Consider the following 18,205-nt stretch of genomic DNA (forward strand, 5'->3'; position numbering starts at 1 on the left):
GTGCAAACACACACTTTGCCAGTGCCACCCCCCTCAACTCGCTCACCCACACATCTGTCGTCCGCAGGGGCGCAGGGTGACGTACAAGCTGAATCCCCCTTGTGTATCCTTCCTCTTTTCTCTCCCTCCCTCTCTCCCTCTCACCCAGATGCACACAGAATACTGAATGTGGATCTATTACGGAGGCCTCGTGTCTCTAAAGACACACACGCACGCAAACAGAACATTTTCTTTTAGTTATTTATAAGAAGTCGACAGACAGACAGACATCGCCGCCATTTTATTTAAATCTGCTGAGAACTGCAAGTGAAATCATTCTGGAGTCATCAGCTTCAATTATGGCGATCTAAAATGGCCGCCCACAACATAAACACTAATAAACAACTGCTAGTATTCAAAAGTCATGTAACACACATGTAACCCGTTGAAAATGGTGTTAATTTGATGGCTGAAATGGTTTCATGTGCTTCTGTTAATACTTAATCCCTTTTGTTGTTGTACTGAGGCAGTACCAGTTCTCACCTGTAGTAATGCAGTAGTATGTTTCGTGTGGCGAGACGTGGTGGATGCGGTGGTGTTTCCGTGGCAACACGAGATGCCAGTCCTGGAGCAGTGTGACCCAGCGTGGGAGGCCGAAGTAGGAGTGACTCCACTTATGAATTTGATTGGTCAGCGTCACAAAAACTGCCAGGGCAAAGACGTAGCAGTCCCAGGGATAGGATGACGCCAAGGCCTCTATAAGGTGACAGGAAAAAGAAGACATATACTTAAATGGAGGAAAAAAGAAAGAGTAAAGTTAATAGAATAATTGATCAAACTGTTTAGTGTAATGAAGGGGGCCAGAACGAAGGCATAGCACTCCCACAGAGAGGATGCTGGCAGGAGCCTCGGAGAGATGTAGAGACAGAGGGGGAGGATGAAGAACAGGGGGAAAGAAGAGGAGACACGGAAAGATGGGGAAGAGTGGCAGCAGGGGAGAGAGGACGAGATGACAAAGACAGATAAGCAGGAGGATGGGGAAAGAATGTAAAATAGTCTGAATGTAATATATTTTAACATAAAACTAAAAAGACAGGAAGTCGTGATGTCGTCTCCCAAAAATCAGAGAGCGCCAAAATCAGAGAGAGTTAAAAGGACATCAGTCATCTGACCAACTGAACACATTATTCCAGATTTTTTTTATCATGCTTGCTACCACCACAGCACTGCAGGCATCAAGAGAAAAAATTAAGTCAGTCTGTCAGTCAGGGGTGAGACACTTCACCCCTCTACTCCTGTGTGCCATCACACAAGAAAATCAGTCTCTGCAAATTCTGTCTGTTCTTTATTGAGCACATAAAAGCCCTACTGATGTTAAAATGTAGCTATGAATCATCACCCCTCACCTTTAAATATTTAAACAACTTCTGCAATCCCATTCTCATACTCAAAAAGGAACTGCACATCATCCCTGCAGAGGCGTCCTGGGACTGGACAGCATGTGTGCTGTGTTTCTGTGTGATATTCAGATGAAGGTGGAGCTGGAGTTAAGATGGAGGCTGGGGAATAGGGGCCGGGAGTTTACTGACTCTGCGGGAAAGTCACACTGAAACACAATATGGAGCGCACCGTTCTTTAATGTGATGTTTTTCCTTTTCAGACAGGATACAGGGCCTGGACTTAACACAATAAAATCACTCAAAGCTATAAACCAATAGAATGTGTGAGGGAATGAAAGGTAATCTAATCGAGAACCTCAGAGGGATTGTTAAAAAAATCTTATATTCAGTGTAATGTTAGGTTTGGTCTGTTGTGAGGTAGATCTGTGAGGAAAAGAAATAAAAGAAATTAGATTCTGAAAAAGGAAAAAAGAAATCTGTTTAGGTGTAAATGCTATAAATTCTCAAATAGTGACCATGTCTTTTTATTAGCTCAACCTAAGAATTAAAAAGGTCTTACGTTTGAGACGCACCTGTTATGAGATAATATTTATTTACAATTACTTCAATTACTACAATTTCTTCTGTTTTACACATTTCTCCTATCATATTTAGCAAGAAATCTCCCTTTTTATCTGTTCCATTTGCATTTCTACTGGTTAAGAGCCATTATCCCTTTCCTTCTTTACAAAGGCTTTTAGTGTGAAAAGTCTGCAGGAAGTATCTTGTGTCGTTGACTGCAGAAGAAACACCATGCCATTATTTCAAATCCATTTTATTTATACAGTATCAAAGTAATAATAATATTAATTGAGTAGTCGTGGCAGATCTGGTTTCCTGCAGCTCCAGAGTCAGAGATAGCTGCAGAATGAGGACAAGGAAGGAGAGGGGAGAGAGAGGGAAAAGCAAACTACAGGAGAGAAAAGACACAAAGTTATGCAGCAGTGTGATATAAATGCATGGAGAGAATGAGGGAGAGAGAGAGAGAGAGAGAGAGAGAGAGAGAGAGAGAGAGAGAGAGAGAGAGAGAGAGAAGGAGGGAGAAGAAGTGCTCAGTGCATCAGGGACATTCCCCCACCAGCCTTGGCCTATAGCAGCATAACGTTTGGGGTTCACCTGAGCCAGCTCTAACTATAAATTTTATCAAAGAGGAAAGTTTTGAGCCTAATCTCAAATGTAGAGAAGGTGTCTGCCTCCCAAACCCAAACTGGGAGCTGGTTGCACAGGAGAAGAGCCTGATAGCTGAAGGCTCTGCCTCCACCACACGTAAGCCTGCCTCGGGATAATAGGGAACTATGAGGTCTTTAAGATATGATGGAGCTTGGTCATTATGGGTTTTGTATGCAAGGAGGCGGATTTTGAATTCTGCTCTGGACTTTACTGGGAGCCAATGCAGAGGAGCTAACACAGGAGGAATATGATCCCGTTGCCCAGCTCCTGTTAGTACTCCTGCTGCAACATCTTGGACCAGCTGGAGGGTTTTAACAAAACTGCACCGCTGGAAGAAGGCTATCCTAGACACTTGTTTTATGTGTGAGGCAAAGGACATGTCCAAGTCAAAAATGACCACAAGGTTCCTTACAGGAGAACTGGAGGCCAAGCTAAACTATATGATTCGATAATGTTTTCTGAGGTGTGAAGGGCCACATACAATAACTTTAGCTTTCACTTTCAGTTTTGTCTGAATTTAGAAGCAAAAAAATTACAGTTCATTTATGTCTTTGAGACATACCTGAAGACATACCGCAGGATGTGTGGGTCATTCACATTTATGCAGCACTCAGAGCCCAACACATATCACTGTAAATGTGAATGTAAATCAAAACAAAGTGGGCATGAAGCATAGAAATACACTTCGGGTTGCATTTACAAGTGCTGATGAGTTAAACATGAGCATGAAAAATTGCACTATTGCTAGGCCTGAAACCATGGAAACAGTTGTTGAAGATGTCAGCGGTATCTGGGGATTGTGCATTGTGTCAGTGTTGATTTGAGCTGACAGGTGACAAACATGTCAGGACTCACACATAGGAGCAGCTGTGTGCAGCATTTCTGGAAATGATTATATGCATGAGAGCAGCCTGCAATGTGGTTACTGTTGTTTGGATTTGGATCTGGATGTAACAGAGCAGCACACTCCTGCTTAATGAAACGGACTTACAGTCCAAGTTTGGTCTCTAGCAGTCTCATCTTCCACCTGCTTAAAACCAAACACAAGCCCGCAGCGCGTCTTTCACACTGCTCACTCTTAATTCGAGTGTTTCTGTTGGTATGACTTACAGCTGTCCTCTCTCTGTCTGCCTCCATCCCTCGTTCCCCCTCTTTAGCTAAAACAGCGATCTCTTGACCCCGGTTCAAGTGCAGACATGACAGTTGGAGATGTCACCTCACTGCTTTCAGCTTCCCCCATCTACTTCTGTCTCTGTCTTTGTCTGGTGACCGCTTGACAGTGTGAGGAGCTTGACATGACAGGTTTAGATGTCATCTTACCGCTACATGACCCTCTGCTACCCCCACCCCCCACTCTCTCTCCCTGCCTCTCTCCTCCATGCACTCTCACCCTCTGTCTCAAACTCTTAGCGGTGACCTCTTAAGGTGCAGACATGACAGGTGTAGATGTCACTGCATCGCTCCCTGTCTCTGTCTCGTGACCTCTTGACTCCCCGTGGTGTGTGACATGACAGGTGTGGATGTCACCTACAAGTGGACCTCGCTACTGCCATCTCCCCTCTAATCTTTCCCTCCCTCTCCCCTTCACATTCACTGATCCCTCCTGTGGACAAGCAGCTGACCTTTGCATGTTTCCCATCCATCCCTCTTTCCTCCAGTTCTTTATTTCTGTAGATTTGTGTGCGCTTAGTAGGTTATGTGTATGTGACAAAAAAACCCAATATGAATAATAAAACAATAAAATGGTTAAAAGTGGTTGTTTTGAAAAAGAAAACACTCAGAAAACTTAACAATTTCAACAAAATGTTGTAAAACAATATGAGGAGTGATTGATACATTTTTTGCCTAAGGCAGACGGAGATGTGTCATACAGCTCTCGATACGTGCACGTGCAGTGCAACTCTTTGAGTGAATATGCAGAAAGTTTGAAGTTAATAACTTTTGTTTTCTGTTTAAGGTAATTGGAAAATGCAAATCAGCACTGCAAAAGGACAACATCGACCTTCGTGCAGTCGTCTGCTACTTTGGTCTCAAAGGTTTGTTACCTAAGGAGGTCCTTGGCCTGGTTCGACCTGACGTGGCCCCTCAGACCACAACCTCTTCTCCAACTTATCAATCACGCCCTGCCTCTAACTGCAATATATCCCGACTGATCCTGGATGTTTGATGGTGATATCTGAGTTTAAAAGCTCTGACAGTGATTCACCCCGAGTCATTTTTTTACTTAGAACATAGCATAAAAACAGAAGGGTTAGGCGTTCCTTAAATTTGTGTTGTTACAGTACACCATCAGCTTGTGTGGCAGTTCAGCTTGTGAGCAGCTCAACCGCCACACAACCGTAGCTAACCTCGACTTTAACCTGCCTAACTGATGTCAACTCCTCTCCTCTCCACCCATCAGTGACCTTTTGGCTCATGCTGAAGTGCAGACATGACGGGTGGAGATGTCACCTCCTCAATAACAGGCTGCTCTGTTTCTCCTGCTGCTCTTCCACCTCCAGTCCCCTCCCCTCCTGCCCCGCACTCATAAGGTCAGTGCACATGATTACCAGTAAGACTGCCCCATGCTTTCCCATGATCAGTGGACACACTTCACCCACCTCAGGGGCCGGAATACTTTGGCATCCAGCAAAAAAAGAAGTCACTGCCGAAGACTGTTTGTAGCTGACCTTCTAAAGTCCTTACACTCACATTACAGCTTTATGCTATGTGAGTGGAAGCAAACTGGTAGTGTTCATGGGTGGGAAGCCAGTGAAGGATCACATCCACGCCCTTGCAATTCCCTCTCCTTTGCTGGGGAATCTGAGCAGAGACGCTGGGATCTTGGGGGGATGGCTCAAAGCTCTGCAGGTGTGACGCCCCCACGCGCCTCAGTCACAGGTGATAACAATGTGAATGAGAAAAAATGTTCACACAGGATAGAGAGCTTTGGCAAACTCAGTTTCATAGTCACTCCTTTCTCTTCCCTCCTCCCTCTGAAATATTTGTCTGTGGCATATCTGCCATATCATTCATACACGGATGTGCTTCACTGGCATTTGTTTTGTGTGAGTTTGTGTTCTTTCTGTTCTCAATAGCCAATTGAGAAAAGACAGTTATGTGTTTGAATGTGTGTATGTATATATATGTGTGTGTGTGTGCTACCTGGTGTGTATGTGAGGAACTTGTAGGCCATGTGAGCCAGCGGTAGGATGGGGATCATGCAGTTGTCGCCATTGGTTTCGATGAAGTCGTGGCGAGTGATGGCGGTCGGATCGATGTGGTGCTCCCGGAACGGCCGAATAAATGCCTGCAAGGGGAGAGAGTCAGAGAAAGAGAGAGTCATTATAAACTGTAAAACTTGCAAAACACTCACTTATGTAATTTCCTTCACTCGTAAAGCCTAGTGCAACCTTATACAACAGGGAATTCAGTCAAAAATGTAATCCTTGATCCAGGACGACTGGCTTTAAATCGCGAGGAGGGACACTCATTAACCAATCATGAGCTTATTTCTGTGCCATGGCAGCTTGACCGCCATTGCTAATTGAGAGGCACTGAAGTGGACTGCAGTGAAATGGTAGTCCTGCTTTCAATAAAAGACAATTTGACTGAAAACTGTATGCTTCAGTTCTCTTTTACGGTCATCAGCACAGATTATAAACCACACTGACAATGTTTTGGGGTTTTTTTTTTTTTTTTTTTTTTTTTTTTTTAATGCATCAGCCTGCAGACTCAAGGATCCAATGTAATGATGTATAATTAGTGAAAGCCAAATCATGGCTGTTCAACAACAGCCATGATTTGGTTATAATTAAAGATCCCACTGAATTCAACACTGAAAAAGAAACAAAATTTCAATTGAAAACCGAGTACAGTAATTTAAATAAGCACAAAATTGCAAAATTCTCCTCAGTTTCTGGCTGTGATGTTGTTCTCTTAACACATATTCACTTTCTGCTAAATGGAACCAATGTGATAAACAACAATAAGCACAAAACCAGAATATGAAAGGCACTGGTAGAATTTTCTACTTAATTTACATTCACTTTAAATCAGGACACAAAACAGGCAAACATTTTTTACAACCCTTACACAAATGCAGATCAAATGTGCATGCACACACACGCACATGCACGCACACATACACACGCACACAGCAACTCAGCAGTGCTCAGCTTCCTGTGCAACCCCAAAGCTCATATCCAGCATCCTAATAAACCACAGAACAGCAGTCGACTCGCACAAACACAGTCATACACATAAATGACCCATGGACACCCGACAAAAAACTCAAAAATATGAACTTCAAACACACACACATGCACGCACACACAGTCGCAAACCCCACTTGCACTGTGCAGAGGCAGACACCTGTCTGTGAGAGCATGGGGGTCTCAAATGAAAGACTGAATCTGAATCTCACAAGCACAAAAGAGGACAAAAAGAAACACACACACATGCACAAAGAGGATAAAGGTAATTTATTTCCCTCTGTGGAAAAAGCAAAAAAAAAAGGGAGGCTTGCATCTTTATTGCTACAGTCTACATGTGTTCGTGTGTGTGTGTGTAGGACACATCAGCATGAAAACTCATTATTGTCGTGTTAGCTGTTCGAACCAATTACACACGCCTATCTGCAAACATCGCTGGTAGGTGCCACTGCAAACACAGCAACTATCTGTTGACAGCTTCACAATTATGTACCCTTCTCCATTCTTGGCTGCCTCTCCCCCACCACTCCTCTCCCATCACCCCCCCCCCCCTCCTCTCGCTACAGCCCTCAGCCAGATGAAAGGCCGGCTAAGCCGTGGAGGTCGTGCCGAGCGGGGCGGCAGCAGAGCTCCCAGTTAACGGCGGGCCACCGGTCGCTGCGTGTCCTCTAATCCCACACCGTTTAACGGCCCGCCTCGCACAACATTCGCTAATCACCAGCTCACATCGCCTATTGCCCCAGCAACCAGTGCTGTCCCACTGGCAGGACGGACACGCCCTTCCACCCCCTTCTTCTTTTTTTATGTCCTCCCGACCTTTTTACTGTATTTTCATCTCACTTGTTAGTTTCTCTTTCTCTGTCTCCCCCTTTTTGGTCAAATATTTCCATCCATGCTTTCTTTTTTTTCTCCATTTCCCCATTTGGCCTTTACGAAAAAAAAAAAAACGACTTAAGTTATTCAATTAACTCTCCTTCGATACTCCAATCAGCCTCATTAGAGAGTTGCCTTGAAAGATACATGTCTGATAAAGATGTATCGGTAAAGAAAGAGGGAAACTGGCACACGGCGAGAAGTACTGTACTGATGCATTTAAAAGACGCCTGCTGAAGAAAAACAGATAAGGAGGCCGGATCTTCAAACATATATCCCTAAACTGTAAGCACATCTGGCAAATTTCAATGCGAATCGAGCATCATTGGGAACTAATGAGCGTGACTTTGTCCTCAAAGTGGTGTCATTAGAGGACTGCTAAATCCTTGTTGAGTCAATTAAAGCTCAACGACATGATGACGACAAAAAACAGCACAGCCCAGAGCCTCGCTGAGGAATAGCTCTAAACACTACTGGGAAAACGTAATGCACTTTTTAAGATAGTGCTGCAGTTTTAGCACTGTGGAGAGAAGAGAAGGCTTTTATGGATTCAAATCAAAGCAAACTGTTGTTGTACAATTTCTGATGAAGAGCATTAGCAGTATGCTGTATGGGATCATTTTCCTCCTAACTGAGGTAGAGAGACATTACCTATGAAACAACCTATGAAACATATGAAACAAGGGACTTCATCTAGAATCAAAGCAGGGGTGCTAAGATAAGTACACACTGACACTGCCATAGATTTTATTGTTTTTTATTTGGACTTTCTGGTGGATTAGAGGGATGTGTGGCAGTCTGATATTAATCTTGTCACAGAAGCAATACAACATCAGGATGCATTTGATTTGTCTCTATCAGCCTTGCAACTTCCCTTTCTGTCTAATAAGCCAACTGTTTATTAGATAGTGATGGTGCAGACACAGGGGTTTCTGGCTGGAAACCTACCTTTTCTTTAAACGCAAACTGGCCATACAGGGCCGAACTCTGACATATGGAAACATTATTTCTGATCCAACGACAGCAGACTCTTTTTACCCATTATGGTGAATTTACGGAGTTCATACGTGCATACCTGCACTGATACTTCTACATGGTGTCTCTAGTTAGAGAATGTCTTTAAAGAGGTCTTAAAAAATAAAAGCGACAGGGAACAGCAAACAAAGTAAGGACGTACACATGTACACACATACTACATACATACACAAACCGCAGAAAACAAGTAAATGACAGAACAAACAAATCACAAAAAGGGAAACTGGCTTCAGATGTTTCATCTAGCTTTATAACGGCAACCACTATTAGCCTCAGGTGTTCTCCATCATGCCCGTCTTTGATATTCAAACTAACCTTAACTGGGAGCACAGGCCTGCTTTATTCTCAGTCCCAAAACCCACACAGACACAAAAAACTATTGAGGTGTATGCCTTGTTTTTTTTTGTCTCCTTCCACACGCATGCACACACACACACTTTATTTTCCACTAGCCTATTGTCATCCCTCTGTTCTCTGCAAAGGCCCATTCTTCTCTTCCAGTTAAAGTCTTTATTAGAAGTCTCCTACAGTGTCCGACACACCATGCAAATCTGTGACTGCCGCTGTGCTTTTGGTCCCGGTAACTACCGCAAACCCCAATAAATTCCACATCATAAATAAACATCAAACTGCACAGTACCTTCGGCAAACACAAAAAGTAACACAGGGCTCCAGCAATCATTGTTTCGCGTCAACTGATGGTACAGTGCATGTAGAAGCATCTGTTGTTATCTAAATAATACAAATGTAGGAACCAAAACCTCATCGACAAAAACGCATTAGGTTCAGAGACACACACAGGATGATGGCACAGTGATAGGACAACAGCCTGAGAGAAAATTTAACAATACAGCCCAATCAACACCGAATCAGAAAAGAATGACATTAACCACTAGAATTCATCACACTAAACAGACTGTCAATAATGTGGTATCTGGAGCCAATTAGCGTCAGACTCAATTGCAGTAATGGGATTCATCTAAAAGCTGCGATGACAAAGCCTCAAAACCACCAGCCTCCTGTGTAGAGATATTAACTCATGAAACATTAGCATTTTTGAGACTAGCAAGTAAAACTATGGAATTCAATTAAATGCTACAACTCATTATTAAGCAGTTAAAGCTGATTTACTGTTTTGTGCCTTTGCTACTAATTTATAATCTGTTTTTAATTTGGATGCTAATTTTGAAAGCCACTAAATCTACAGCTGTCATCTTAACCAAAACTGTTACTGTAACTGTTTTTTTTTTGCCCATTTGGGGTCAGCAGAACAAAATGTAAACACCACACTGACATATTATCACCTTCTAAAAGTTGTTGTGGCTAACATGTTGGTAAATTTACACACCCAGCAAATAAGGAGCAACATCAGCATTCATAAGGTTCATTCATTCATTCCAGCCTCTCAATGCTCCAATATGTTCACCAGCTAGTAACTAACTTTGTCTATCGACTGTCGCTGAAAATGTGACTGATGAATGCACTGAAAAGCTGTGGTCTGTAAAACCAAAACAATGAGCTGAAAGATGCTTAAACGCTCCATTCATGGTCATGTGACAATTAAAACAATTATTAAATAGTGACTAATACTACAATATTATTAATCGTACACTGATACTACAGGGGTTCAGCATAAATGGCAACTTTTGTTATAATCAGGATGCTTCAGGTCTCAAAACACACAACAGCTTCAACATTTCAACTCATTAAATATAAATGAATAAACTGGAAAAATAGAAGATGAAACGCACACACACACACACACACACACACACACACACACAAACACACACACCCACACACACACATATACACCCACTAAATTCTCATCTCATTAATCAAAACAAAGTTCACATGAACCAATCTGCATGCTGCACCTGATCACACTGATTTTAATTGGCTGAAATGAGGATAACCTTTACTCTAATTGGCTGTGGGAAATGTGGCAAAATGTGTGTGCATTAATGTAGGTGATGCATTCTAATGCAAAAAAAGTAAGTGTATGTGCATCCATCTTAATACACACCCACATACACATGTGCATTCACATATTCTGGCACCATACGGTGACAGGTTGGGGAGGTTCAAGTTGAGGCCACTCACAGTGTGTGTCCATGTGTGTGGGTGTGTGTGCATTGTCTGTATTGGGGACCATGGACATTTCTGTCTACAGGGAGACTCCTCTGTGAGACAGTGACATTTAGTTTCCAGGTCACTATGGCAGTCCTGAGGCTTGGGGGAATAAGGTGCAACCACCATGCTGCCATGGTGATGCAGCCTCAGGAGAGAGGGGACACTGAGCTGGAGGGGACACTGTTACAGTACAACATTGTCTCTCTCGTCTATGACTCACTGGGTCATTAAAATGTTTTTTAAAGGACTTGACCTGCAGGTTGACTATAAGCTTTTTTTTTTTTTTTACCAAACCTCCACCTGCCTTTTTAGCTGCCAGACATTACCACCATGTGTCTCAAAATTAAAGCATATACCAAACTGATGTGCAAAATGTGAAAGATGTCAGACAACTTTTGCCAACTAGATAAACGATAAATTTAAGTTAATCATCAACCTAATTTCAACATTAATGCTTCTTTTTTGAATTGGTTTTGCTGACACTGTAGAATAAAATGGTTTTTTTTTTACTGTCAGTGTCTTTTTTTACTGTATCATTGCTTTAACTTATGCTATTTGTCAAGCACTTCATGATATTCCTGCTTTTAGTAGTAGAGGTAATATTACCAAAGGAGATGTTTGCTGCTTTGACATTTATTCACTTTCTCACCAAGACAAGTTCCATATCACTCTCACTTCTCTTCATTAAGTACGAAACTAGACAAAAGTGAAGTTTAGCTTAGTTTAAAAAAAGGAGGCTTGTAACATGGCAAAAGAGCTGGCTCTGCTGAAAAGTAAAAAAAAAAATCCAGCACAAATGTCACAAATTTTACAAATGTAAAAATGGCAAATTATTCCTTTAAGAATGCCGAGTGACATCTCATTTCTTAGTTTTGCGTGGTGACTAACCAAATTAATTTGTACATGACTTTAAGGATCAAAGTTTCAACGATAAACAACATAAAAAAAAATACAAAAACACATGAGCAGCCAAATGAAGTGCCTGCACTTAAAAGCAACCTTGAACTAGTAAGAGTTTATAAACACATTTAAAAGCTGAACAGCAACATCCCAAAATATTACTTAAAAAAATTAGTATGCTATTGTAGCACCAATACAACACAGTGGCCCCAAAATGTCTGCCTACTTTGTAGTGCTGTTACCAATAAGCAAATTCGGTTGTGGCCAAATAGGAATTTCAGGGGAAAAGTGAGGAAACTGTAGATTTACTTTGTAGTGAACTGATGAGAAATGACAACAATCTGTTTAATGCAGTCGAGCTGTTTGTGTATGTCTATGTGTACTGAACGTTTGCTCACCTTGCCAATAACAGGGATGTCCACAGATCCCCAGGTGTCCGCCCCCCAGTGCACCATCCCTGACGCAAAGTCTGCCGTCACTATTCCTAGGACTGGCAAACAAACGCAGATGTAGAAGAGACAAAAAATAATAATAATAAATAACATTTATAAGAATAACAATTTAACAAAAGTGCCACAAAAACCTCATGTGGACTGGAACAATGATGAGGGACCGTACAGGCTTATTTAGAGAAATCGATTGCCAACATTCATAAAAGATTATTTATTTCAGCAATTTATTTAAGTGTGATAGGTAGTTTTAAAGTTGTACTTTTTACAGAGAGAAGCTTTATATTAGCTCGGTCGCTTTTCTACCATCCCAGTCTCTCTGACTGCCAGCTCACCGATGCCGAGGATGATCTTGTAGATGTGAACGGTGGAGAAGTGCAGGAGGAGGAAGGAGAAGTTGATGATGAAAAGGAAGAGGCACAGAACCACACACACCCACTCCTGGAGCCGCTTGCCTACAAAAGAACAAGGACACAACTGATAAGAAAAAAAATAATTTATTTATCTTAGCATTATTAAAATACAGATTGTATTATTGGGCACTGTGCACTGGTTATTAACACAGAGAGGAGAGGAAGCTGAAGATGAGAGTGGAAACAATAAAAAGTTGAGGGTGTTCGACTCTGATGTGTCGTATTAATGAACTGGGTGAAGTCCCTGCAACCACAGGGAGAACAAGTCGCTCCATACCAGGGGTCAAAGCACCGTTCGACCACAATGATACTGTGTGTGTGTGTGTGCGTGTGTGTGTCCAGGGTGTTAATATGTAATCAGTCAGATGAAGACAAGTGTATTCCAGACTGCAGGGTCACGACCTCTCATATGTGAAACACCAACGCTGACGCAGCACCAAGCCCGCACGGGCACACGAGCACACGCACGCACATCGGCTGTTTCAGGTGGGAGGTGGGCCTCTGCAGGGACAAGACCAAACTCACAGGTCAGCAGTATTAATTGAAGGACAGAGGGAGATGGACTAACTAGAACTACTCATACTCTAAACTCTCACATCAGCAATATTAAGAGAGAGAGGGAGAGAGAGAGAGAGAGAGAGAGAGAGAGAGAGAGAGAGAGAGAGAGAGAGATGGAGAGACAGGAGGGTCAAACCCCTTCTGCCACACAGACCTGAAAATTAGAGATACTGAATTATTGAAAACACACACACACACACACACATTGCTGATCTATGACTCATCTAATATCGCAGAGCAACATATCCTGCAGGGTTCTCTATTACTTTCCTGATTTCTTCACTCTTCCATGAGCTCCCTTTGTTTCCTTCTTTCCTTTGTTCTGACTTGTCTGACCTGTCAGCACAAGCAGGAAATGCGTATCAGTGGATCTCACCATCTTACAGAAATAACACTATAAAACGTACAAATATAAACTCCCACTGATCTGTTTTTAAGTCGCTCTCTCTTTTGTTCGTTGTCTTTCATTCCCGCACCTCCTTCCACTCTTCTCCTAATCCTTCTTTCATTGCCAGTCTAATGCGCTTTTAAAACATTAATGTGTTCAGATCCTAATGTATCACATAGCATTAGCAGCCTATAAGATATTCATGACGGTTTTTTTAATAAAGCACACAGGCCTGTGAGTGTGTGCGCCTATAGGCTTGTGTGACTATGAATATGCTATCAGCCTCTCATAAGGTATGGACTGAAGTGGTCACAGGAGATTTAAAATATGGGATTATGGATATTTCACGAATCATCAGATGTGACCCTTCACCTTCTAAAAATAGACAGTATCAAAGTTGTGAAGAGACACATAATTCAAGAGCGGACTGAAGTTCAGCTACTAAATAAGTTAGACTTAAACTCTATTGTTTCTGCTACTGACAGAAACTGGACAAAGCAAACAGCCGTGAGTGTTTCTGTTTAAGATTTACTTTAGATGGCGTGATGCCCTACACTGCTACACAAACCAGATATTTCACTTTCTAAAGTTCAGAGGAATAGTTCAACATTTTGGGAAAGCTGCTTTTCCATTTCTTGACTGATACCACTCTCACATGTGTTTGGTGAGTACAAAGGTACAGCCAGTATCTGTGTGGATCTCAAGGAAGTCCAGGTACCTGGTCAACAACTCAGTTTGTGTATGGATTAAAAAATTAGATATAACATGTTTCCCCCCATTTCCAGTCCTTGTGCTAAGCTAAGCTAACATTCAGCTGACAGTAAGCTTCATATTTACCATACAGGCATGAAGGTGGGATATATTTTCTTTCTTGGCAAAAAAAATGTATTTCATGAAAAAATTACTGCTTTAACAAGTATAACAGCATTCATTAATATTGCCCATTATATCGTCAGTTTTCTGCCAATGAGTCTAACTCTCCCAACAGATTATATATAGTAAAAATAGGGACTATATCACATGTTGCGGAGATAACCCATTTATAATCGGCACTACATCTGCTTCACAGACATAGTAAGAAGATGAGAACATCTGTTAGTGATGCAGAGTATGAGCCGTGCATGCCTGAGCACATAAGGCTACTGAACAGGCTCAGAGAAATGTCCCTGAAAATGTCGCAAAAAGCCAGATTTACCACAGAAATCCTCCTCGATTCAAACAGACTGAACCGAGACACAAAAAATATTCTGTCCAAACAGCTGATCTGAAACCTACAACTGTCCTAATTTCCTGCACCTGATCAAAATGTTATGAGCCTGCATCTTAATACGTAAATGACTCATTAATTCATCGTTCATAACCTTAAATCCCTCATTTCCGAACATTAGCCCTGGGCAAATTCAGCCCATTTCATGGGTCCTGCACAGGCCTGACCTCTACCCTCACTGCTACTCTGCATCACTTCATACCCAAATAACCAGCATGAAGCCTGTTTGATGAATTCCAGTGAAGATACTGTTTGGATTAAAAATAATTTCACTTTTACAGCGATGTATTTTGAGATGAATTCAAAAGTTATCTACAAGGTGTGTGACTAAGACAATTAGAGCTTTGCAACGTTAAAAGGAAGCTGATTTGAGTTTAAAAATAGGACGACTGTTCCTCTGTGACTGTGGCACAGTGACAGACCGGAGCTGGTCTACAGACAGGTCTGTGGAAAAATTCCTGGAGAATGACCTGCTCACCCTGAGCTGTGCAAACACATGAAGTCTGATCATCCTACAGCCAGCAAACGGCACTGAGCTCAGTCCTGTTGAATTATGGCATGTTACAGTACAAAGTGGATTACAGGACCGTGCTCAGCATAAGCATGTGTTCACATGATACAGCTCAGGTAATGCGTTTTCAGTCCACTCTGAGGTTAAGTAGAGCGCAGTCAGCTGTTGTCTCCAAGCTTCATGTGGCACCATTTTCTCCACTCTGCCCCAAGGTATACACACACACACACACACACACACACACACACACACCCCTTAAGGGATCAGTACACCAAAATTCACTCTCTTCAAACTTTCACTGCGTCTGCACCCACACACACACACACACACACACATCGTCATACAAGTGACCGCTCACACACGTACCATGACGCTTCAACTGATGGATCTCCTAACACATTCTCACATCTCTATCCATTACACACGCACACCCTCTGACACATACACAAATTCAGACACTCCATCTCTGTCACGTAGACACACACACACACACACACACACACACACACACACACACACACACACACACACACACACACACACACACACACACACACACACACACACACACACACACACACACACACACAGTGCAGGGCCGTGTGGAGCAGTGGGGCGGCTGTCAGGTGATGTGCGTCAGTCCTTGGATCCTCCGGCTCCCTGGTGAGGGGAAGGAAACTAGGACAGGCCTCCACAGAGCACAAACACACACACACACACACACATAAGCCCTTGTCCCTCAGGCCATGGCATTGCTGGATATCACATAGAGCTACAGACAGACACACAAAAACAGCCTCTACAAGCATGTATGAATGAATGGACATATGCTATTGTGTTTGAACATATACACACACACACACCCATTCTACAGAACACACTCACCCGAGCCGCCTTCACTTGGCATACAAACAGCAAAATTAAAGCTGTACACTTAAGCACATGTACACACACACACACACACACACACACACCTACACACAGTCTTAGGGCCAGAGCAGCACACTCATTAATATCGTTCTGACAACAACTGGCTCCCTGGCAACTTCTCTGCCATCGCTCACCCAGCAGCACCCCCCGCCTGTGAGCGTGCACGCGGGTGTGCACGGGGATTTAACCTGGGCGGAGCCGGGGGAGGGGAACGAGGGGTGCTAATAGGCTGAAATTAATCAACGCCGGCTGATTCGCTGTCTGGGGAATGAGTGGCGGGCAGCAGGCAGGCAGGCAACACTTCCTGAATACTAATGGGCTAATGGAGAGGGGAGACAGAAAGTAGACCCCTTTACATATCTCTGCTGTTTGTCAGGTAACAAGGAAATACGGTGAGGGACTGAAGATCAAGCAAAAACATTTACCACAAATCAGCACTGTCAAGTCTGAAAAAACTCAAAACAATGTCGATTTTTTTATGTCGCAAAAATCCTCAGCCTTTGTGAGATGGTTACAGTCACACTTCAGTTCAGAAATGCCACTTCAAAACCGTCTTTGCTGCTCCTCATTAAGAAAATATTTAAACCAAATCTGCAGCGCGAGCAAAAGACAGAATGAGAAGAGTCATAACTGTGATTTCTATTAAAAAAAGAAAAAGAAACAATGATAGCGAGGTCAACGAAATTCGAAACCACATCTGTTTGGAGCAAGAAGAGATTTAACAATTTCCATTTGAGTGTAGACTCTGAGAAAAAAAAAAAAGACGTAGTGTAATGTAAGGTGTTTTCAAGAGGTGACTGGCATTTGTACTGTAAACTGAAGGCGGAGGGCAGAGGAGGTACAGAGGCTCTGGTGCTTCGTGTAGGGCAGCCAATCAGGACCTTGTTGGACACAGAGTCATTGCCTTGCTTTTATTTGACTGCCACATGGTCAGAGAGGGTGTACGGTGGCCAGTGGGGCAAATACTGAGAACGGTTATGACCATGGACACTCAACAAGGAATTTAAATTATTATTACAGCAGCTTCTAAATGAGTGATACTGTCTTAGAAAGTTGCAGGCCAACATAGTCAGTGCTTAGGCCACGGATGTTTGCTTCATCTGGCTTAAATCTTAAAAACCCTGAAAACATATTTTTTTCAAAACCTTGCATGATGGGATCCTACATGAACTCAGTATAAACTTACAACGGTTTTAATCATTTGATTATATTTCTGTATCTGTGTTTTTGCCTGTTTTCTGACGAGTTCAAAGTGGAAGCAGCTCAGTTGGGAAAAGATGACGTCGCGTACAACGCACCGATCAAACGGTTGCAACATCTGAATCAGTCTGACAGTTGGCGGCTGTTTGCTTTTGTGGTCGGGCCACTGTCAATCAATCCTGATCAAACCAAACCCACACAGTCCTGCAGAGGCTAGCTGTGTGTTAGCTGTGTTTTGAGTGTTAAACTCTAAAAATGAATATGATGCTAAACTTTTTTTTTGAAAACTTAGCTGATTTTTTATATTTGATTTGAATATTTAATGTTAATCAAGTCTAAAGGCTCGCTCAGACCAGCATGTACAACTACAAAATTTTGCTATTCACCAAAATCAGTTTATTTTCTTGGTGTCGACCAACAGCAAACCAACATGTCAGAGACAACAGAGCATCAGTGTCCACTATAGACAAGTCTACAATAGCTTACTATTAAGATTTAACCACCAAAGAAGCATGGTTTGCAGACAGTTATGAGACAGGGGTCAAAGATATACAGAACTTTTTCACAACTGTGTGGACTTAATGTCCCGTTAGCAGCCAAGCAAACTTTTATTCTCTTTCTCCTCCTGAGGAGAAAAAGTCTAGGGGGAGTAAATGGTACAGTACAGAGGAAACAGAAAGAAGCTTGAAGAGCCATTGTAACTGAATGGTGGTAGCATGTGTTAGCATGTTCCCAGCTTACAGCTTGTGTTGCCTACAGTAGCAGTA

General features: G+C 42.5%; 1 protein-coding gene across 1 annotated transcript in view; it reads right to left on the reverse strand.

The window, feature by feature from the left end:
• Positions 1 to 18,205, reverse strand: part of si:ch211-212o1.2 (uncharacterized protein LOC492735 homolog) — a 35,186-nt gene that overhangs the window by 5,185 nt on the left and 11,796 nt on the right. Inside the window, exons 2-5 of the mRNA XM_041037879.1 lie at positions 12,507 to 12,626; positions 12,121 to 12,212; positions 5,733 to 5,877; positions 523 to 735 (exon numbers count right to left, since the gene is read on the reverse strand). Coding sequence (XP_040893813.1) covers positions 523 to 735; positions 5,733 to 5,877; positions 12,121 to 12,212; positions 12,507 to 12,626 — 570 coding nt within the window. The remainder of the gene's footprint in view (positions 1 to 522; positions 736 to 5,732; positions 5,878 to 12,120; positions 12,213 to 12,506; positions 12,627 to 18,205) is intronic.

Source organism: Toxotes jaculatrix, chromosome 5 (genome assembly GCF_017976425.1).
Source record: "Toxotes jaculatrix isolate fToxJac2 chromosome 5, fToxJac2.pri, whole genome shotgun sequence".
Taxonomy (NCBI): domain Eukaryota; kingdom Metazoa; phylum Chordata; class Actinopteri; family Toxotidae; genus Toxotes; species Toxotes jaculatrix.